General features: G+C 45.9%; 1 protein-coding gene across 1 annotated transcript; it reads right to left on the bottom strand.

Moving 5' to 3' along the window:
* Positions 1–233: 233 nt before the first annotated feature.
* LOC146184753 (uncharacterized) lies at positions 234–18,469 on the bottom strand. Its single transcript, XM_084608836.1, has 4 exons — positions 18,159–18,469; positions 9,399–9,627; positions 7,282–7,472; positions 234–517 (listed from the first exon to the last, which is right to left on the bottom strand). Exons 1-4 carry the CDS (start codon positions 18,218–18,220, stop codon positions 469–471), a joined length of 531 nt encoding a protein of 176 aa, XP_084464962.1. The 5' UTR covers positions 18,221–18,469; the 3' UTR covers positions 234–468.
* Between the last annotated feature and the right edge of the window lie 5,623 nt (positions 18,470–24,092).

Here is a 24,092-nt window from a genome sequence, read left to right as displayed (position 1 = left end):
AACAGGTGTCAAAGGGGGACGTGGCGGTTGTCGCATAGGTTTCCAAAAATTCCTACTTCGTAGTAAATATTTCGCGTGGCTCACTATCACGCCGTGATATGATTTTCAAACGCAGTTCCTCTTCAACTATGGAGCAATAATACAAACCCAAGCGAAAAGCATCGAGACACCAGCAGTCTAAGAAAGGTGATCAAGAAGGGTAAAAGTACAAATCTACGGCAGCTTTCGTGAAGGATATGTTTACTGACAAAACCGATGAACATGAAATAGAAAAATATTCATAATACAAATCCCAACTGGGCACAATCATAAGTAGTCGTCACACGGAGGTCTCAGCGGCACCCTGCATCGCCAGCCCCTGCACAGCCGACGTCCCTCACGTGACAGCATCCAGGGCCCGGCATATGAAGCAACGCAAGGCACCACCACCTTGGCGGCCAAAAGGCGAGGTGGTGCGCCGCGCCAGCCTCATTCGTTTCGCCGCCTACAGCCAGGGAACGCATCACGTAGCTCCTCACTGCGGCATGTTAGAATCAAGCGAAGGAAGAGTCAGCGTCAATAAACCACATTTACGAAGTACAGGCCTCGACATGCTGATTTAAACAGTTCGGTCAGTGCGAATTATGCATGTTGAAAGTTCATTGCGGCTCCGGGATTTGCAACTATAGCGTGCCTGCTGTGTGGCCAACGCTCATCTAGGATGAGTGTCGTTATTTTCCTCTTTGCGTGTTCCGGAAAGCGCTGCCTTCATAAATATAGCTTAATGTGTAGAGGCCGACACAGTCTAGAGAAACTCGCCACTGGTACAAAAGAGCTGGTGCAAGAAAAAGTAAAATAACTTCAATGAGGCCTATTTCCCATTACTGTGTCAGTGCGACAGCATAAGGTCTGCATTGTGCACGACCACACAACTATACATAGCATACATGCAGCACCTCGCAGCTGACGTTTCCGTGTACGAGTCTTGGCAGAGGGTAACTGTGCGACATTTCTCTGTACGGCACAATAGGTTGTTTTCGCAAAAGAGCTGCACGAACGTCGACACATAAGCAATGAAACGTCGCCATATGGCACTTACCATATATACGCGAAATAAAATCTTATCGCCTACATGTCGAATCGAAGAAATACATGAGTGTCATTGGGCCACGAGATTCAGTAGTCAGAAACTTAGCGGCCTCACACCTGTTCGCTTTCCATTTCTCTTCTGATTCTTGGCTTTGATCACAAGTGTGACGAAACGAGATTCTCAATTCCACTTCGTTCGATGTCAAATAGCTTATCGAGAGTTCAGTGATGCCAGTCGATGCCGCAGAAACCATGAGACGGTTCTCACAAAGCTGCCTTTCTCATCGTTGTGTCACGTGACGCGGGGCATGCCCGGTAAAACAGGATGACTGTGCGCCTCCTGCTGTGGTCAATGACAGCGCTAGTGACTCTGTCAAAGTTAGATTGCACGCAACATAAACACCTTATAGAGCGTATAAGAAGCGAGTAAAATGTCGGAGGTCAGCTGCTAGAGCAGTGCAGGCGACCTGAGGTGTTACTGCGCTACTAGTTTGTCATTCATGCAAGGCACAAATTAAAAAAAGAAAACTTCCTTCTAGTTTGCTATATTCAGTGATTACTGGCTTTCTTCACATCCGTTATAACGAGCCCTTCAGCCGCGTCATTTTTTTACCACCTTGAAGGATTTCATGTGATATCTTATTGGGCTCGTTCGACAGAAAAGCCATCGCTGTGCTCCAGATGAGAGATACCGCTTAAAAACCATGTAGAAAAAAACAAAATCCTACGACATCGTCAACGGTGGCCCCCAGAACTCCATCGACCTCTGATACGTCGTTGCAAACACAGATGGCTATTCGACGTTTAAACTTTGAAAGCTGCTGTGCGACCGCAAACGGCGAGCTTCTGACGATTTCTCAGTTCGGAAGCACCCCAGAGGGCCACAAGCGGCTATTTGTCATGACGTTAAGGCGGAGGTTTAGATATACCTCAGTTTTTTTTTAGAATACACAACAGACCCTACGTCTGGATAAAATGGGCTGAGGCTTAAAGCCTACTAAACCTAGTTAAGCGAAGCTATAGCTTCGTTTTGTATGGTTTCGCATAGGCTAGGATTTGATTTAGAAATGGGCAGACAAGGTGCACAGCGATTAATGTGCCGAGACTATGGCGTCGAGTACGCTGTCAATGGCAAGAGAAACACGTGATGCTGTATCGGCCGTTAAAGATCAATGGTGAAGTGCTGGAAGACCATAGGCTGTACAATCGTTAAGCTATATTTAGGTACATTGGGACCTCTGGCTGGTTGAAGATCAAGCAGCCCGCCTGGTTCGCCTTGGTTGATACGTGGCGTAGTGCAGCTTCCTCTTCAGTATCAAATCATAGCTTATTCTTCTGTCGAATGCAGTGACGTGCCAGCTGAAACCGCATATGATTCACTGCTGCGCCACAAATTCTGAAAACTAGCAATCAACAGCCATTTCGCTATCGCCCCCCAGAATGACACGCCCTCAAAATCTTTTCCTGCTCGAACACGCACTAACACGTTGGCACTGATGTAAGGTGGCTCGAAAGCTTCTCGGCAATAATCCGCTTGAGCAATATACATCTTGCACGTAACCAGGTCTAGGGTTCGCTGCAAATCGCTCAAGGTCAGTGGTTACAAAAATGGTTTTGGGCCTTTCGCACATATTTTTGGAGTGTGGAATAGATGCTTTGTGTCCTCCAATCACAGCATAGGGATTTGCAGTCGTGATGCTGACGTGCAGGTGGAAGTCATAGGAGGCAGAATAATAAATATGATGCTTGATGATTTCGTGGTTGCGAGTTGAAATCGCCAACAAATATTTACAGCTGCAAAACCCGAACTCCGATTGTCATTGTACGTACGAGGTAGTTTGAATACTCCTTGCATTTTAAGGTGAAAGCCTTGATTGGCTCGTGAATGCCGCCCGCAGGATCTGTCCGTAGAAAGTGTCCGCTCATTTAACCTTCAAGAAAAAAATGTCCTCCGCCGGGAATCGAACGCGATTCCTAGCCGAGCGCGCTGAACAACTGCGCCACGCCGGGCACGTGAGAAACATATCTTAACTCTCCCTGTCGAGCCGCAGAGATTCACGAGCGTTTAGTGCGTTTAGCGCCTTCCTGCATGTCAGCGCCTTCCTGGCTGACGCGGCCACATGGAGTTATAGGTCATAGACATCGCATGATCGCAGATGGCACGTATGCAATGGAAGCGCCGAGAGCCTGAGAAAAATTTACCTCTCAGATCCGACGCCTTCGAACATCACGGTACAAAAGATTATGTTAAGCAGAGAAGCCATCGCCACCTTAGATGCGTCATGAAAACGGCACATCATCGAGGACGCGATCGCCGGCACAAGCAAATTCAGGGCGAGAATCATGACCCTGTGGCGGCCTGCCAATGCCGCTCTAGGACTGATGCGCTCTACGAGCGACTTACAATTTACACTGAGTATGGCAGCCGCTTATGAGAACTGCTGTGAACTAATTCTACACTTAGCTCTTTGATTACGTCCCCTCTAGTGGGCATGAAACCGAAGAACAGCGGTTACATGCTCCCACCTTACACGTTTCACCCAGACGTTTTCAGATAAACATTTATCTCGAGCTTTCCTTCCTCTTTCGGTTCGTTAAAAATTTGTTTTTATAAAGGTGGTGACATCACTGCGCTGTCCCAACCGTAAATGTTCTCATGCGCGTAGAGTTTCATGGTTCAGGCTGAGCTGATTTTGCTGTTTGCTGACGCTAGCCAACCCTACTTCTGGCAATGAACGATGATTTTATAGACGAATATGCTGTAATTGGAGGGCAATTAGAATTATTTCTCTGCCGCACCCCTGCTAACTGTATCATGTTATTAATTTTATTGACCCTAAAATCGATTTGGCCCAAAAAAGAGCAATTAGAGCTCCAGCACGTGAAAGCACGTGAGTAAATGTAAGTGGGGGTATGAATTCCACATAGAGAGCCGTAAGATAGTGACTACAGATAGCCACCAAATTTATGCTGGAAAGGTGTGGGAGAGGTTTTGGAGTAAGGAATCCTATTTGGTTGTCACCGTTTGCCGCGGTAACGAAGTAGCGCTCTAAAGTTCTACCGTACCTTTAGTGATTGTTCTACGCTGAACGAGCATATGCGCAATATGTGCATAAACAGGCAGGTATTGATAGCCACGAAAAGAATCCGTATGACAGTGTCAAATTTCACAAACAGTTCTGTGAAACGTGCCATTTCCAGGTCGTTATCTTAGTTATGACCACCAAAATAGGCCATTTCATATCACGCAGTAAAATGAACTTAATACCAGGTACACTCACGCAACAATTAAGGATGGAAAATAAGTCGAGTTCAATTCTCCGATATATGTTTCGTATTCTAGCCTAGAACGCAGCAGCTGAACCCGCTAACTCCCCCCCACCTTCTCCAACCAATGCCAGAAAAAATTAAAACCCGCCCACGGAGGGCTGTAGTTATACGTTATAGATGTGGAACAGCAAAGCATGAACATTTGTGGATATTGCATGTGTGACGCTGTGCATACGGCAAGAATGTACCAACGAGCTGGGAAGATCATTTTGACCAATGCCTCGAAGGCTCGCGGTGAAGCGAAAAAGAAGCGCTCCAGTGAAGCTGTAAAGAAACTTCCTTCCTCTCGCATCACAAAACTATGGTATAAAATCGGTTTAGGTCATATTTGCTCTTCCAAAAGGTGTCAATAAGCTCTCTAGCACACAAACACGGTTCCTGTTTACTGGCAACCCAGGGCGCTCCAACTAATAACTCTTTCTCGGGTTTAGCTCGTGCCCATTCATTTAACAAACTCCACACAGCTTCATCTTGAGTCGATTGGATTCACGAATAGTAGCGCCACGCCACAGCCGCAGCGATGCACTCTGGCAGTTCCGGTACTCCGGGCGATCCGGCCAGCAGCCGCGAATGGGGGCTGCGTTGCGTACGCAGTGCTATTAGTATTTTTGTTTCGAAGTATAGTTATGCGTTGCACGTATTCCGCCTTTATTGAACAGATGGCTCCATTTGATCTTTTTCATACGCTCGAATCGAGCGCATAGATGTTCGGGAGGGAGGCAGTGAATCCCACAACGATCTGTTCTGTGCGTTTCGCTTCTTTCCAGTGCATATCAGCACTTTCGCGCGAGGTAGGCTTCCATGGTCTACCCGTGAAAATGCACTGAGAAGCGCCTTATAGTTGCCGTCAAGTCCCGCTGAATGCCCTTCAACTGTAACAAAATGTCGGGATCCGTGTCCAATTCGCAACGCTTCATGAAGCCGTTTTTACAATATCTAGTCCTGTGTGATGTTGTTTGGGTAGTGAGGTAAGTTCTACCACTACTAACGCAATATGGCTTAAAGGCCCCGTTAACCAGAAACTTCGGTGTTCGCGTTTGGCTTCGGCTTTGTGGGCGGGAGATCACAAGCGTGGCTCTGAAAGGTGGTGCTTGGCAGGTGACATGGCTGGGCACATACATGGAGGAGTGGCCATGTGCTGCCAAACCGGAATATCTCTTTTGCGATAAGAGGGTAAGATGCAATGGATCCTTGGGTCGCGTTCGTATATCGCTCGATTAAAGCCGGGCTTCATACCTCTGTCGGCCTTTCTTTCAGATAGTGTGGTCACATATGGCTGTATACTAATGGGATTGTGTCAGTTCACGGAGACACAAACTAAGAACTTAGTGATTAAGCAAGTAGCAGAGTGCATGAGCGCGAACGCGGATCCCAAGAGAAGCCGCAGACTGCAGCCACTCGTATCATAGTCGTAAAGGCGAAGCTATAAGTATCCCACAAAATGTTCTTCAGGCTTGCACAAGACGTGAGCACAGCTAGCCGCCGGTGTCCGCAACCTATTAGTCAAGATGAAGCACTATTTAATGAATTGAGGACAGCAGTGTGTCAATGTGAATTGGCGATATTTTGCAGGGCCTTTTTGCAGGGTGCATTCATTTCGAATATCACCAGCATCTTCCTTAATTTGTCACTGCAACACCTGAAATACCATTATCCAAGGAAATAATCGAAAAATTCGTTGGAACGGGCAATTAGGGCGTAAATTCTACACTATAGCTATCAACCTAAACGCCAGCATGCTCGAAACTCTATTCTTGCTTGCCTTTTTGATTAATATCGCGTTCCAGGTTTATTGCTGTCAAGCTGAGAAGCAGCTAAGATGTCTTCTCAATAATTTCTAAAAAAATACTTTTGTTCATGTAAGGTACGCTTATTTTATTATAAAACCTCGTCTTACGTAGACAGTCGAGTGGGGAAATATTACATAACCTACTACATTCTGAGGATTGAGGATGGAATGTGGAGAAGGTTGCTACACACTTGAAACAAGACCGAACAAGGATCGAGAAGAAGCCTCAGTTCGGAAACCAAGCCAGCGTTTCTACTCGGAGACTTGTCTTCGCCCGGCAGAGCGAGCATCAACGATCGCACTGCCGAGGTTGCAGGAAGCGTGGAAACGTTTCTATCGGCGCAAGTAGAAATATTTTTCCGGCAATTCTGTGGGAATGGACTCAAAGCGCGTTTTTTGTTTTTGGCAGCTCTAACATTCAAGCATGAATGTTTGAGTGACAAGTACCGATGCATACCCGCTGTGGTCGCTCTCAGCATCAAATATTATGCTCCACGTTTCAGCGTTGCGCCTGGTGTACACACTTTGAGTTCCTTTAGCTGAATGCGATAAATGCCACGTAGAAAAGCCACCGTGAGCGAATCTAGTCGAATTCAAAGCTCGAAGGGAGGGGGGCTGCAGCCCAAGAGCCGCCGTGAATGCCTATACCTAAGATGTCCGGAATTGCTGTTTTAATGAGCGCCACCATGCGCAGTAGGACGTTATAAAATCGTTGTAGTGGTCACATCGGTGCAACTGTATCTTTCTGAATGAACTGGTCATCGAGTACAAATGTATTCGCTTTCCCCCCAAGCTCCGCATTTTGGGCTGAGATCTAGACTTGTTCAATAATTTGAAACTATTGTGTCCCATACATTCGAATAAAGCTAGATTATATTCTAAATGCACAAACATACTGCATGGCGCCTATTTTTGGTTACGCAGGGCAAGCAGCATGAGCGAAAAGACGTCGCGATCAAGTGCGCTTTTCTCACACGCTGGCCAATGAGCTGCACAGATGTACAAATGACAGCAGAAACTTGTGACCCTTTTTGTGTGATCACAGCATGTTGCGGCCACCTATCAATCACACACGGCGAATAGCAACGGCGTACCGCAACGTCGGTGCAGCGTCGGGTTGCTGGAGGTCGGGAGTACTGCCCGACGGAACAGGGCGTTTCCCTCGGAATCCCCAGACCCCAGGGACGACGCATAGACCTGAGGGCGCCCAGCGCCAGTAGACGCACACCGACACCTCGCTAGTGTCAGAGCGGCACTTCTCGTGACGTTGCTTCCCTGCGAACAGCTGTAAATAACAAAAAAGAGGAGCGCAGAAAACGCCAATTCTTCACCGCTTACAGAGTCACAAGACCATGTAGACATCAATTGCAAGCAATGAGTTCGAGAAACAAACAAACAGCTTACTCCTTCCTATAGGCGCGGTGTGTTGCGGTACGAAAAATACTTGCTAAGGGTCCTGGTGGGAAATGTTTAAAAGTCCATGCCCTGTTGTGACTATACAGATGTACGCCAAAAGTATGTATTGGCGCAAATTATTCAGAAATAAAAATAACACATACGGATGCTGGCTGTTAGTGCCTCTTTTATGGCAGAGTTAAAAAATGTTCTTCTTGAAATCTTACACAGCACGAAGTTCAAACGAACGATACTCCCGGTCGCCGCTGTATGCCACCTCGCGCATCTCTACGCATCACTACAACGCGATAATGAAGGAAAGAAGCCAACAGTCGGCGAGGCCAAGGAAAGCATTGGGGATTGTACTTTGTCTTTTTTTTAATTATTACTGGGATAATCACAGAAATTAGTAATGTAAACTGTTTAGGGGAAAGATAATTAAACACCAAAGTAGAAGAAAAAACAACGTGCCGATGGTGGGAACCGAACCCACGACCTCTGAATATCGCGTCCGGTGCTCTTCCAACTGAGCTACATCGGCCGGTGTCCCCCCTGCTACTTTCTTGGGCATTAATGTTGTCTGTATACGAACCTTGAGAGTGTTCACCAGCGCCACCCTCAACCATAGCGGCAGACGTGGAACGTCCTGTTTCCGCCAGCGTCACGTAGAACGTGATTAAGAGCGAGGGCGAAAGCTGTGCTACCTGTGGCTTCAAGACTGCCAGAACCGAGACCCCCGTAAGCTACAAGCATATAAATGAAGGGGAAATGATGGTGCTCGTTATAATACATGAGGAAAGAAGCCAACAGTCCGCGAGGCCAAGGAAAGCATTGGGGATTGTACTTTGTCTTTTTTTTAATTATTACTGGGATAATCACAGAAATTAGTAATGTAAACTGTTTAGGGGAAAGATAATTAAACACCAAAGTAGAAGAAAAAACAACGTGCCGATGGTGGGAACCGAACCCACGACCTCTGAATATCGCGTCCGGTGCTCTTCCAACTGAGCTACATCGGCCGGTGTCCCCCCTGCTACTTTCTTGGGCATTAATGTTGTCTGTATACGAACCTTGAGAGTGTTCACCAGCGCCACCCTCAACCATAGCGGCAGACGTGGAACGTCCTGTTTCCGCCAGCGTCACGTAGAACGTGATTAAGAGCGAGGGCGAAAGCTGTGCTACCTGTGGCTTCAAGACTGCCAGAACCGAGACCCCCGTAAGCTACAAGCATATAAATGAAGGGGAAATGATGGTGCTCGTTATAATACATGAGGAAAGAAGCCAACAGTCGGCGAGGCCAAGGAAAGCATTGGGGATTGTACTTTGTCTTTTTTTTTTAGATTATTACTTGGATAATCACAGAAATTAGTAATGTAAACTGTTTAGGGGACAGATAATTAAACACAAAGTAGAAGAAAAAACAACGTGCCGATGGTGGGAACCGAACCCACGACCTCCGAATATCGCGTCCGGTGCTCTTCCAACTGAGCTACATGGGCCGCTGTCCCCTCTGCTACTTTTTTTTAGGTATTAATGATATCTCTGTACGAATCTTGGGAGTGTTCACCAGCGCCACCCTCAACCATAACGGCGGACGTGGAACGTGTTGTGTTACCGCCAGCGTCACGTAGAACGTGATCCCCGATGCTTTCCTTGGCCTCGCCGACTGTTGGCTTCTTTCCTTCATGTATTATAACGAGCACCCTCATTTCCCCTTCATTTATCTGCTTACAACGCGATAAGTTGCAGACGATGCAATGTGCGCACCTTAAATGAGGGGCAGGACGCAGTCGAACAAACACATCGAGAAGCCTACCCCGTCGAAAGTGGTGAAGCGCAGTGAAGAGGTGTCAATGCGCGGCACATTCTCCTTCTGGTCGCCGCCATGTTCGCTCTCGCAGGGGAGCCTGGCCCATAGTTGTATCTTCGGCAGGCCACCAATCTCGGCGAAAGCGTAATCGGCCGACTCCACGGTGCCGCATAGCTCGCCAAGAAAAACGCAGGTGATTGCCACGTCTGCGCCTCGTTGCAGTGGTCGCTCCAGGCTGCACGCAAGGTGGTGCAGGGAAATTACTATTTTGCACAAACATTTTAGGTGAAGAATATGTCGATGCCATGAGCAAAGCACGATTCGTAAGCACCGGTTGTTCTCAAGTTGAGCGGATGAAAAACACAAGCCCGGGATGCCAGGTATCTTAAAATAAATGCATTCAAGTGTTTTGGAAGCACTGAGTGACTTGCCACAATTGAAGCGAACCGACGACTGTTGAAAGTCCCGTAGGCTTATACTTGCCGCACATTTTTCGTCCCCCAATGTTTGTTATTTAAGAAAGGTTAATTAGCTAGCTGGTTAATTAAAAAGTAAAAATTTGTCTTTAATAAGAGGCCTTTCGAAATGTTTGCTACAATTAAAGCAGCTTTTACTATTCCCCTCATCGCATATTCATCGCCAGTGCACACACAGAGCTGGTTTGTGGAGAGCGCTCGACACAACGGATTTCGCTCTTTGAGACGTAAATGCTTGTGTAGCCTGCCGTCTATCGGAAGCATTTAATGCGCATTCTTGGGCGGATTTCACAGCGGAGCATCCTATCCGTAACGTAATCTATAACGTGCCACTTCTGTCCTTACACAATGCAATGTCAGTGCAAGGTAACGGGCCCATGAAAAGCTATTTACTAAAACTAGAAAACGTGCACATCAATGGGTATCCGTTCAAGTCCTCTCCGGAACGTAAAAAAAGAAACAAAGTATGCTAGCTTTATTGGCCCCGAACACATGGACGATCCAAAATCACGCTGCTCGTGTCCCCATCAACTCTGCCCGCGCCGGCATGTGAGGAAAAATGAAGAAAAGTCGCGACGGCGCCGCACTGCGCCCCATCCAGGCCGCGTCATTTGGGGGAGTCCAATGAGTGGGCGCAAGCTTCAATGACGTCATCTGACAGGAAGCGTGAGGGGAGGAGTCGCTTTATAATCGATTGTGAACGCGATTACTAAGAGCACTTGCTAAAATTATTTACAAATAAAAGGATTCACGCAAAGCTTTCAAATTCGGCTGAAATACTCAAAGGCCGGGTGTATGGATTTGATTTTTCAGAATATTACTGCAATTGCCGTTTTAGGAGTTCTTTAAAGGACCCCTTGTGGTCAAAATTTCCAGCGCCCTTGACTAAGGTGTGCCTTACAGCCCCACGCCAAACCAAACGACGCCATGCTTCCGAGCACAACATCATCATCATCATCATCATCACCAGCCTGATTATACCCACTGCAGGGCGAAGGCCTCTCCCATATTTCTCCACTTAACCCGGTTCTGTGCTAGCTGCATCCACTTGACCCCTGCGAACTTCTTAATCTCATCCGCCCACCTAACTTTCTGCCGCCCCCTGCTACGCTTTCCTTCCCTTGGAATCCAGATTGTTACCCATCGGTTATCCTCTCTTCGCACTACATGTCCTGCCCAAGTCCATTTCTTCTTCTTAATTTCTACTAGAATGTCGGCAACTTGAGTTATTTCTCTGACCCACTCTGCACGCTTTCTATCTCTTAATGTTACCCCTACCATTTTTCGTTCCATAGCCCTCTGGGTTGTCCTCAACTTAAGTAGAACTCTCTTGGTTAGCCTCCACGTTTCAGCCCCATAGGTGAGTACAGGCAAGATGCAACTGTTGTATACTTTCCTCTTGAGCGATACTGGTAAGCTGCTAGTCATAATCTGCGAGTGCTTGCCAAATGCGGCCCATCCCAATCGTATTCTTCTTGTTATTTCCTTTTCGTGGTCCGGATCTGCGGTTACTACCTGTCCTAAGTAGACATATTCGCCTACTACTTCCAGTATTTCGCTACCTAATGTAAACTGCTGTTCCTTCCCGAGGCTGTTGAACATTACCTTAGTCTTCTGCATATTGATTTTCAAGCCTACCTTTCTACTTTTCCTGTCTAGGTCATCAATCATTATTTGCAGTTCATCCCCTGAGTTGCTTAGCAAGGCAATGTCATCAGCAAATCGCAGATTACTGAGGTATTCTCCGTCTACCCTTATCCCTAACTGTTCCCATTCCAAGTCTCTGAATACTTCCTCTAAACAAGCTGTGAATAGTACTGGGGAGATTGTGTCTCCTTGCCTAACACCTTTCTTTATGGGAATTTTGTTACTTTCTTTATGCAGAACTATGGTAGCTGTGCAGCCACTATATATATCTTCCAGCACTTTCACGTACGGCTCGTCTACCCCCTGATTTCGCAATGCCTGCATCACCGCCGAAGTTTCAACTGAGTCAAATGCTTTTTCGTAATCAATGAATGCTATGTATAAGGGCAGGTTATATTCCGAGCATTTTTCTATCACCTGATTGATGGTATGGATATGATCGATAGTAGAGTACCGTTTCCGAAACCCTGCTTGATCCTTTGCTTGATTGCAGTCTAAGGTTGTCCTGATTCTATTAGCGATTACCTTAGTAAATACCTTATACGTAACAGACAGTAAGCTGATTGGCCTGTAATTTTTAAGGTCCTTAGAGTCCCCTTTCTTGTGAATGAGGATAATGTTTGCATTCTTCCATGGTTCCGGTACCGTCGATGACACCAGGCACTGCGTATACAGGGTGGCCAGTTTTTCTAGCACGATATCCCCCCCGTCCTTGAGCAAATCTGTAGTTATCTGATCCTCTCCAGCTGATTTCCCCCTTTTCATAGTTTCTAGTGCTTTCTTGACCTCGTCCTTCGTCACCGGTGGAACGTCTGACTGTTTTTCCCTACCGCCACTCTCATTACGGTCCTGACTACTTTGGCTACTGTAGAGATCTGTATAGAACTCCTCGGCTACTTTGACTATCTTTTCCATATTAGTGATGACGTTGCCCGCCTTGTCCCTTATTGCATACATCTGGTTTTTCCCTATGCCCAATTTCTTCTTTACCGCTTTAAGGCTTCCCCCGTTCTTTACAGCATGCTCAATTTTCTCCATGTTATACTTCCTTATATCGGCCACCTTGCGCTTATTGATTAGCTTTGATATCTCGGCCAATTCGATCTGGTCTGTTGGATTGGAAGCTTTCATACTCTGGCGTTTCTTAATCAAATCTTTCGTCTCCTTAGACAGCTTGCCGGTATCCTCTCTAACTATCCTACCGCCTACTTCTACCGCGCACTCAGTAATGATATCTCTGAAATTATTGTTCCTTGCCTCTAGGGTAACGTCGCCATCCTCAGTTAGAGCTGAAAACCTATTCTGTAGCGAGATCCTGAACTCTTCTGCCCTCCCCCTCACCGCTAATTCGTTAATGGGTTTCTTTCTTACTAATCTGTAGCGTTCCTTCTTCAGATTTAGGCTAATTCGGGACCTCACTATCCTGTGGTCACTGCATCGCACTTTCCCGATTACCTCTACATCTTGCATAATGGCGGGGGTTGAACACATTATGAAGTCGATTTCATTTTTAGTCTCTCCGTTAGGACTTTTCCACGTCCATTTCCGGTTCTTCCGTTTGCTGAAGAAGGTATTCATGATTCGTAAGTTATTGCGCTCTGCAAACTCAACTAGTAACTCTCCCCTGCTATTCCTAGAACCAATGCCATAGGCACCTACTGCCTTGTCTCCTGCCTGTTTTTTCCCTACCTTGGTATTGAAATCGCCCATTAGTACAGTATACTGCGTCTTTACTTTTCGCATTGCCGATTCTACATCTTCATAGAAGCTTTCAACTCCCTGGTCATCATAACTACATGTAGGTGCATAGGCCTGTACAACCTTCAGTTTATACCGCTTATTAAGCCTAATTACGATGCCTGCAACCCTCTCATTAATACTATAGAATTCATCTATATTACCCGCTATATACTTATTGACAAGGAAACCTACTCCTAGTTGTCGCCTCTCTGGTAAGCCTCGATAACACAGTACATGCCCATCCTTCAGTACAGAATATGCCTCATTCGGCCTCCTAACCTCACTAAGCCCTATGACATCCCATTTCATGCCCTCTAGTTCCTCTAACAGCACTGCTAAGCTAGCTTCACTAGCTAGGGTTCTAGCATTAAACGTTGCCAGGGTCAGTTTCCATTGGCGGCCTGTCCAGCGGAGCCAGGCTTTCTTAGCACCCCCTGCTGCGTCACAGGTCTGACCGCCGCCGTGGTCAGTTGTTCCGCAGCCGCTGGTGACTGAGGGCCGGGGTTTTATGGAGCTTATCATAGGAGGTTGTGGCCAATTACTGCACCAGGGTGGCCAACTCCTGTTCTGGTGAGGGAGTGCGTTGCCGGAGGTGTTCACCGGCATCAGGTCGCACCCCAAACCTGTTTATGCAATTCCATCGACACGCGGATTTTTTTTTTTCTTTTTTTTTTTTTTCATCCGGTGGAGAATTGCGCGGCACCGGGATTTGAACCCCGGTCCTCTTGCATGCGAGGCGGATGTTCTACCGCAACGCCACCGCTGCACTCGCTACGAAGTAATCAGTCATATTTAGTCACGTGCTACAGAATCGCCAATATTCAGATCCAAGGGTGGTCCATATGACAGCTTTCAGGGTACTTGAAGTATTTAGCTAGGTAATTTTACTACCTTATAGAGAATAATCGAACAGCTGATGAGGTATGAGTAAAATAAACATTTGCCTATTGAGTCAGACCTATTAGGTAAGAGTTAATGAGTTAACAGATCACTACCACTCATCGACCCCACAAGGTGACAAGGAAAAGGCATCAATAAAGCAATTTGACCCAAGCAAGACCGACTTGTACCTCCTACACTAAACACTCACAAAAATCGCGAGAAAAAGATGAGCCACAACAAGGGAGCCTACGTAAAGAAAGGCAATTCCCTCGGAATTTCTGCGAATTTTTATTTTGCCTGCTAATATTTAGGCTGCTAACAAAAAACAATTAACGCAAACATAAGTTTGTTCGATCATTACAATCCGCTGTTTTGTATGAAGATATGATATAATGACTTAATGCTGCAGGCTCATAAAGCCGGAAAGTAATAAGGGGGGAGGTACATAATCTTCACTAAAAGTTAAACTGTGGCAAACAAGAAAAACTCCTGGAGGCACGACGCGTGACTCCTAATTGCCCTCAGTTTTCACTGTGCTAGTAAACCGCACGTATTTCAGAGGCTAGGGCACATTGAGCTAGAAGATTCTTTTAAAAACACATTCCCAGATTTCTTATCAATACCAGCTCCTAAAACCATCAGCGTTAAAACTGACGTAGCTCTATATAACGGCCGTCATCTACCTTCCCACTGAATTAAAGTTTACGAGTTATGATGAAACAATTTCATAGCAGGGAACTACTACATTCCGAAGAAGCAGGAAGAGAGTTCACTTTTGTGTTTTTTTAGCATTTTGTTGCTTCTGCTGCTTACATAGCATGCAGAGATGTCAAATGCTGAAGCGCCTATGGAGAATAAAACTATTGCAAATATGAAGCACCGAATTACGCTGAAAATTGCGCAGCCAGTGGCTGTGCCTTATATCAGAAGCCGAAAAATAAAACTGAGAATATTTGAGCACTTGCTTAGGACTTTTACAGCCGTGGGAAGTTTGCTCTATTTTATCGAAAGGCGATTAGCTATGACAGATAGTAACCCTAAATTGTGCTTACTGTATCTAAAGCAGCTGCCATTCGCTTTGAATGGTGTTTGGAAATCTCGTTTGTGCAATGCTTCAAGCACTGGTTATTATTTTATGTACGTAAGAAAACACTATGCAGCTTGTTACGCCGGGAATTATTGGTTGCAAAGGAATTAAATAATGAAGCTTTTGTCAGAAGAGGATGGATGGTCCTGCTCCAAAGTGCTCTACTGTGTTAGGTGAATCGGCTTAAGACAGTGCTTGTTGCTAAGCGGTAGCCTCCAAGAGTGGCAGGGAGTGCACTCACTTGCAGCCCTGCTGCTGGTTGTGTAGCCACGCCGAACTGAAAAGCTTGTCCCCGTCTCCGCCAGCAAAGGCCTCGCAGGCAAGGATGTCTACATCACGTTCGAGCGCGAGGGGACCATTCCCGAACCACCAGCACCGGAATCGCAGAGTTCAACGGAGTTAAAGAGGGCATGCAGAATAGAAACGTTTCTGTGATCTGTGCACATGACAGCAATATCATCATCGCTTTCAAGCGTCGTAAATTTGCTACCGGGAATAAAATATATGTAAAAGAAAAATGGTTAGACTCCCTTCAAGAAACCTGCCCCCGTAACTGAAATTACTCTCAATGATTACCTGGATGATTTTATTATAAGCGAAGGTTTCAGCAAAGTTCCTAAACATTTCCAGATGTTGAAGATGGGCGGGTGATCGATTCATAATGAAGATTTGGGACCTGTGTTGAGTTCCCCAACTGAAAAGCGTTCTGGCTTACACCAGACATGCAAATGTTCCATGGTTTATCCAGCTGGCATGCTTCCGAGAAAAAGGAAGTTGTGTCCTTGTTTGCTGCAGAAAGAGATATAGTCACCGCATTCAAGTGTATCTTTCTGCGGTTGGTCGAGCCAGCTTCCTTGGTCAAAGCAAAGCTTTGCAATGGCGCTGAGAGGCTCCTCTGTTTCCTCTGCTTCGGCCTATTGGCGCTATCGGTAGCTTCAGTCATTCCATGCGCATTCTTAGCGGAACGCACTCCTTCGCCCGCAACAATAAAGCTAACGCCAATGGAGTAGGCGAAGAAATTTCTAGAGTGTGCGCCGCTATGCGTTCAGACAGGGCTTGGCTAACACATATCGCACACGCGGATTTCCGCGCCTTCAGAACAAGCAAGGCATGGCTGTCTATCGATCGTATTTTATGTCAAAAGTAGCGCAACGGGATCCCGCCTCTATCCGTGGATGAGGCTAAGTGGTTCACGAAGTCACTTTACGGTGGCAGTAGTATTTAGGCGATGGCAATGTCCACGAGACTCTAGATTACTCTGCGCTGTCAGTGCGATAAAGAGCCTCGGGTGTCCAAAATTACACCGGGAGCATTCCCTACGCGACTATTTCTGTTCTTTCGTTCATAGCCTTCATCTCTTTTCTCGCGATGCGCTGCAGGAAAGCACGCTCAGTGCAACAGTTACTGCGTCTTTCCTTTTCTCAACAGCGACACGAAAAATAGTTCAGCGAACGCAACGTCGTGCGGAGAGGCTCACGAAACGAGAGAAATCACTCGTTTTGACGCTTTCTTTAGGTAGTCAGCATCGCCAGCAGACTGTAAGAAACGGGACCACGACAATTTCGGCTCGCCCGTGCAGCACGTCAGGAGAATCACGACGCCAAGCTGTGGTGCATCTTAAGCAAATACCTTTCTCCTAACTGTGTTCTCCTTCCCTCCAAAATAAAGGCGCTGACATTGCTGACAGTTTAGGTCGCGCCTGCGTTACTACAAGCGTGTTGGAGTTGGGAGAGAAATAAATGGCAGACTATTACAATTCTCGGAAATGCGAAATCTGACCGTAGTGTTTTCGGTTATTTGACTTTGCAGTATGCTGAGGTAAAGAGTTCGAAGCAGGCATATATATATATATATATATATATATATATATATATATATATATATATATATATATATATATATATATATATATATATATATATATATATATATATATATATATATACGCAGTCAAAGAGTAGCCTACGCTTACCCCCATGTAATCATACGCTCACATAATCATTTTCAAGTGATATTTATTGTTCTAATCTAAGGCTTGTAATCTCAGACGTGGCATGAGTTGTCCCTTAATGAAGAGGTCTATATATGAGTGAGGTCCTCACAGCAACGGGAAGAGTCACCGCTTCTCGACCATCGCGTGGGTAGCGTGGGCACATTTCTCTTCTTGACGCTTTTTTACCAAGGCACAACCAGGCCTCGTGAATTGAGGCAAAACTATCCCTCCTGCCTTCGCTGTACCCTCCTCTCCCACTTACAACTTTCCGCTTCCGCCTTTAAATCCTCCCCCTTTGCTCCCCTAATTCCACAGTCGTAAACGCCCTCGTACCATTCATTCTCGTGCTAGTGTCTCGCCAATCCTCTGTTTTCGCCCTAATTACGTTCTGCTTTTACGGTAGTCACCATTACATTCCTTCTCGCAGCACCACCGTGTGGCTGAGCATTATTCAACATTCGTCATACCCTCCTCTCTTCGCGTAGCTGTCCTCCCAGTTTCGCCGGCGCGGTAGCAAACATCCGGTTTCGGTCATCTGCGCTCTTGCTCCACTGCTTACTGCCACTAAGAGTCACGTTGCCTCTCACTCTCTCGCTCGGCCCCGAATGTGGGAATAGGGTTTCCTACTGTCCACTCTGACAACTACCAGCCGTGGCAGGTGGCCCTTCGATCTGCTTTGTTTTAGAATATAGTACTTTTTAAGCATACACATCTATCTCAAAGATCGCTGAACGGCTTTCAACAGCGGTGTCACCTTTCTTAGAACCCGCACAATGGAAAGCCTTTCAGCGCCCACTATCGGCGAAGCATGCCAGCAAGCAGGCGCGATAAGCACTCCCAGATTAGATTGCCGAGCTAATAAAAGAGCAGCACTGCGCAAAAGGTTTGCGTGACTGCGGTACAAACGACGCATGCGGACATGACTGAGAAAATGAACTCACCTTTTAACCGCGTAGCTGTCGTCGCGCTTGTTTCCGGTACAAACGAATGTTCCCTCGAACATTTTCTTTCGGGAAAGCTGGACACTGGACAGAAACGTGTGCAGCCTAATGGCATGCCAGCGAGTGCGAAGGTAGTTGTCTCGATGCTCACCGACGCTGAGCCCTGTGAAATTCCTGTTGCAGGCGATGTCTACAGTCAGCGATTACGAAGCATACCGGGCTTGCAATGTGTGAGCGGCCACATGGCTCCGGGTCGTACTTCACTGCCGTTGACCGCTGTGTCGAAGTCCGAGGAATCCGAACCACGAGAACAGCTCATGGCTCTCTAGCAGGACAAGGCGCAACGGAAAGCCTGCAAACACGTTTAAACAAACGGAAGAAAAAATAAAGCCACCACGTCAAACAGGTGCCCTCATAAGCACTCTTGTCACAATGAAGCCTGTGAGGAGTCTCACCTGTGGTGCAGGCAGGACAGCTTTGTCTGCGGACGAGCTAGCTGCCGCTAAGCTAAAGAAGAGAAGTGGTGCGACGCTAAGCTGTGATCCGAAATGGTACCACGAAGAAATGCAGTCACGCCATAGTGGTCGGAACCCTAGCTCGCGATCTCGCTACCTCGCGACCCCGCGATTGTCGTTCTCGTCATCATCTCATTCAAATGAACTGAATCGCAGATGCTTACTCGTGCAGCGTAATTAGAGCGCCATGTATAAATTCAACGCCACATTATTTTAATTTTTGTACAACATTTGATAACCGGCCTAAAATACTTGACATATTTTGTCTTGGCAACATAATTGACGTCCGCCACTACATTGTGCCGCACAGACCGAGTGGCGCTGGTGACGGCAACGACTTTGCTACGATAAGCACAAAGTTCTGACTTCCGATCGCGCATAGGCTCGGTTTTATGCAGCTTAACAGCGTTTTGCTTTCACGTAGAACACGAGTACATTAAGATACGCTGCTTTTGAGATGAGCAAAAATATACAAAGGCAAACTCGGCGACCATTCCTATATGCCCCCTAAGAGACGTGACAACCGCTACAAACAAGAGTCACCGCTGACCCCAAAGACTTGCTCCAAAGCGGGACTTCTCTGATGGAAAAATTGTTCTCGCCCCTCATTCCGGTACGAGAGTAGAACGTGCGTAAACAATATGATGCCTGTTTTCGTAGCTCGAGAAGACAAGTGAGTGCGGAATGCATTTCATTAAACGCACACGCTGTTCTCTGGGAAGGCTCATACATCCGAGCTCGGGTATTCGTCAACCCTTTCGGGTGCTGAACGTGCCCCTCCTTTGGCCGCCTGTGTTATTCGATCTCGGCAACGCACTTGGCCTCCCCGACTGAAGTCGCGGCCTGAGGAGCGCCCGCCATCGCCGGCCGCTTTTCGCAGCTCAGCAGCTCGCCCCGCTTCTTTGGCCGCATTTGATGAGTTAGGCGTTCACCTGCTGTTTATTTTCAAGCCCAGCCTTTTGAGACACCTTTTAATAGTGGGTCGACTGTGGAATATTGACATGTTATTCGCATTCGGTGGCAAACACCCATGTTTCCGATGCGTATTGAAAATTTACTGCTTAGCACATCGTTTTCCTTTAGCCACAATCAGTAGAAAATCAATGGGCTGAGAATTTGTACCCTAAATTTACAAACACGTTGATACAAATGGTCTAAGCTTCCGAAAACTCTTGGCGCCTGAAGTGTCTTCATTCGAAAAAAGCACAGGTAATATACACTTTTTTTCTCAAGAACCAGGACGCATGCGCTCCCAAACTTATTCTTGAGAAAAAAAGTGTATATTACCTGTGCTTTTTTCGAATAAACTTCAGTTGTTAGTCAGCGCTTGTCCGTTATTCTCCTCTCTGTTTGTCCCAAGTAGCCGCGCTGTTTTTTGATCTTACTTAAAACTGGAAGAAAAAAAAAACTGAACCGTATTAAACTTTTCTGTCTTAGCTGTAATTATTTTGCATGTTGACTCCAGCAGTTACGCTGAAAACTGTAGGACTTAAGAATAAGGCACTAGTATGTTTCAAAAGTCGCCTTCGATCGGCTTACAGATAACAGTTCATTCCTCTTTGTTTTTTGATAACTGGCTAAGTGGCTGCTAAATTACAACTTCTTAGTCGTAATTTAGTCGCATAGAGCTGAAGGCTCAAAAAATTTCTTAAAGAGCTCTTTACGATTGCTAGCCAGATCATCATCATCTTTACATAGCCTACAATGTGACTATACTATAGTGCCTAGAAATATACTGGCTAGTGTGCGCAGCGCGCGCGTTTCGTCCGGGAGGGGGAGGCTCCCGCCGCGATGACTGCGCGGAGAGGCCGCAAGGGGCGCTGCTGGTCGAGTGGGTGTAGTGTTCCTGTATATGCTCCCGCAGGGAGCAGAGTTCCGCGAAGGTCCGCCATTATGTTCCAAGCTCTACGGGAAAGCCGCTCCTTGCGTCTACAGGGGGGCTCCGCGGGAAAGCCACTCCTTGGGCGTACAGGGGCTGTGATCACGGTGGGGCAGACGATGTAAAGCAGTTCGCTTTTTTTTTTATTGCCATGTACATCGCGCTCTATTTACAGGCATCCTTTTTCCTTGCGCTGTATAAAGGCGCAGGCATCGATGCCAAGCGCATCGTGCATTTTTCTGGAAAAGATAACATCGAAAACACATGTGATTCGCATAACATGCTCGCACAGCATGATCTGTCAGAGATGGTGAAACGGTTGCAGTAGCTCGTAGCTGTGACATTAATTATGTAAAAATACAAGTAATGACAATACTACGCAAGTTTTGCGTGGAAACGTTTTGCATCCCCCGGCAGAAAGAACATGACAATGCACGATTCTGTAGGGATCGTCTGTAATATTAGACGAAGCTTACAACGAAACCCCGCTGCACGCAATGAAAAGCCAGGCAGTCTAAAGCAATGCAATTGACAGAGAGGCGAATTGAACCAATAGCACAGGTCGCAGACTTGCTCGCGCTCCATTATCTTGCAATATATTATCCATAGCACCGTATATGACTTGCATTCGTCCACTGAAACTTTTCCATGCTGCGATCGTTCAAACTGCCCTTATCCAGTCGCGTGCTTTTTGTAAGCATCATTCCGTTTTTAATATATGAATTTGTTTTTTTCTAACGGCTGCATTCACTGTAACGCAAAATGCTACGATTGTAGCATTCCAATTTGTATTTTAATATTAATCTCAATTTCTGTCCCCCCCCCCCCCCTTAAATACCATCGTTATCAGAGGTTCCTTCAGGGCTTTTTGATAAGTAGAACAGTTAACCAAAGTAGGCAAATCTAGTTAGCATGCAGACATAGACTGACAACCTACTTCTGTGCAGAAAATAGGGATTAGAAAAACACTTTACAAACAGCTGGTATTTAGAACTTTATTGTATACAGCTGACTAGTGCTCCTGTAACAGGTACATTACATAACACCATTACTGCAGAATAAGTAGAGAGGCTAAAGAGATTGTACTTGACAATTACTGTACACTTCACTGTAATGCTGAACAGTCAGAGGGACATGCAGACCCTGTGCAGAAACACTGGTAGTCATTAAAGGCCATAACACCATAAAGGGGTAGACACTAGTTTTCCATAGACTTTTTTTATTTGGTATAATGCATGGTGTAGAAATACAAAGGTTATTTCTGAAAGGTAAGCATGAGTCACCACATTGGAGTTTGTGTGTGGCTGATTAATATTATAGAGCATCTATTTTCAGTTTCAGACTAAGCTGCCAAATGATGGTTGCAGCATCAGGGGGAAGTAGACACAATGTCAGCCATACAAGTATCATTTGAGTACAATACTGCAGTAAATCATAGGCGCTGCACTTTTATTAAAGAAAAGGAGAAACCAGGAATGACATTCAACATGGTTAAGTGTCTTCAGCTGAGAGCTGTTTGAGGAGGTCCAGGTTGAGTGGTCGCTCCAGCTCTAGCACCCGGTCTTGTTTCGAGGTTCCTGCACACAGATAAAAATATGTTGCCTGAAGACACACTTCATGCTTAACCACAGTGCGAGAAGTGCAATAGTTTAAGTGACAGAAGGAGAATCTGTGGCACAATAAGGGTCAGCTACTCAACCTATCGTCGGTGGGGACGGCTCAACAGCATGCTGTCTTCTAGTGCCTGCAAAGGCATGTCTGCATGAACAAGAGTACATTGTCGACATTGCAATGAATGAAGAGTTAGTTCCAAGCCTACAGAATTAGTATTATACAAAGAAAATCCTAATGTTCAGTATTCATATCGTGCACTGGACACTAAAAGATCTCATATGTTGATACTGAATGCATGTTCTGGGCAGTCACAGGCGCAGCACACTGATACGGCTGTTCAGGTGAAAAGGGCAGAATGAAAAATGTGCACCTCACAATTTTCATGCATGACACAGCTATTGCGTGATCCAGCTGAATGTATTAGCCTAACGTCGGTGGGGACGGCTCATCAGCCATGCTGCATTCCAGTGCCTGCAAAGGCATGTGTGCATGAAAAAGATTACATTGTTGACATTGCAATGAATGAAGAGTTAGTTCCAAGCCTACAGAATTATTATTATACAAAGAAAAGCCTAATGTTCAGTATTCATATCGTGCACTGCACACTAAAAGATCTCATATGCTGATACTGAATGCATGTTCTGGGCAGTCACAGGCGCAGCACACTGATACGGCTGTTCAGTTGAAAAAGGCAGAATGAAAAATGTGCACCTCACAATGTTCATGCACGACACAGCTAATGCGTGATCAAGCTGAATGTATTAAGCTAACGTCGGTGGGGACGGCTCATCAGCCATGCTGTATTCCAGTGCCTGGCATGCCTGCACGAGCAAGAGTACACTGTTGGTATTCCAATGAATTAAGAGCAATGCAAGTTTGGAAATTCCAAGTGGTTCACTCACCAGAAAAGATGGTAGGCACATCTGGCTTGAGTAGTTTCCTTCCTTTGAAGTAGGACCACTCAAACTGTGGTCTGCTGTGAAATGATCCTGCATAGGATTATGTGCAGAAGAAAACATGTACGAACATTGTTGACTGGATTTGTATTTAAAAAAGGTCCATGTGCAACAGGTGATGCACAGTGCAACCATGGTTCGTTTGGGGGGTTTAAGTCCCAAAGGGACTAAGGTTATGAGACACGACAGTGCGATCATGAATTTATGACAATATTTTATGACCCCCGGAATGGAAGTGTGCAAAAAATAGCACTAATCATGCATTACCACATTCCGCGCAATTTGCCAGCGTTCCCGCTGGTGAAGTTACGATCAGAATTTTAACCGCAGCTTCGCGGCGACATTAACTGTAGCACACATTGGCGAATGAACGGCAACAACGACACGCAACTGAACCGCAAGTAAGAAAATCGAGACAATAAAATTACGGAAAAGGATGCAGTTTATACCTGTTAAAACCACAGTCAGCCAGAGAAATATACAGATAGTTTTCGTGCAAGTTATGAATCGCGTTGTTTAGTTATACTTTAAGACGTACATTAGCTTCGCATTAAATTCTGCACTTCACTGTCGTTCGTGACCCTCTTCACTAAACGGCGATGCTAGAGTGAAATCAGACTTACATTAGTGGAAAGTTAGGGGGAAATATAAGGAAGGCCAGTAAAATATTGCACGGGAAGTAATAATGTGGTTTACGAAACGATGAGGTGACAGTCAGTAAAAGCAGGAGATGTAGCATTATATACCGCCAACATATTATACTGCAAGAGCTGGTGTTTTACACTCAGAAAAAGAGCAGTTCTCAAATGCATCGCGAGGAATTCGAGCGATGAAGTCGGCAGATGCGCAAGCAAATTAACGTGTCTAGGGATCGCCCAAAAGTTAATAAACAGCCATTTTACAGAAAATAAGCGCAAAGAATGCATTAAGATGAAATAAAAACAACATACCTCGCATATTCGAGCTCCTT

This window comes from Amblyomma maculatum, chromosome 7 (genome assembly GCF_055883805.1).
Source record: "Amblyomma maculatum isolate TAMU_Amacu chromosome 7, ASM5588380v1, whole genome shotgun sequence".
Lineage (NCBI taxonomy): Eukaryota > Metazoa > Arthropoda > Arachnida > Ixodida > Ixodidae > Amblyomma > Amblyomma maculatum.
Note: the sequence above shows the minus strand (reverse complement) of the source record. Positions and strands in the feature narration are given on the sequence as shown.

Coding starts and splice junctions, on each gene's coding strand:
- LOC146184753 (XM_084608836.1), bottom strand. CDS start 18,220: ATGTTCGAGGGAACATTCGTTTGTACCGGAAACAAGCGCGACGACAGC. Junction 9,628..18,158: donor GACAGCTACGCGGTTAAAAG/GTGAGTTCATTT, acceptor CCTTGCGTGCAG/CCTGGAGCGACCACTGCAAC. Junction 7,473..9,398: donor GCTTCACCACTTTCGACGGG/GTAGGCTTCTCG, acceptor TGTTATTTACAG/CTGTTCGCAGGGAAGCAACG.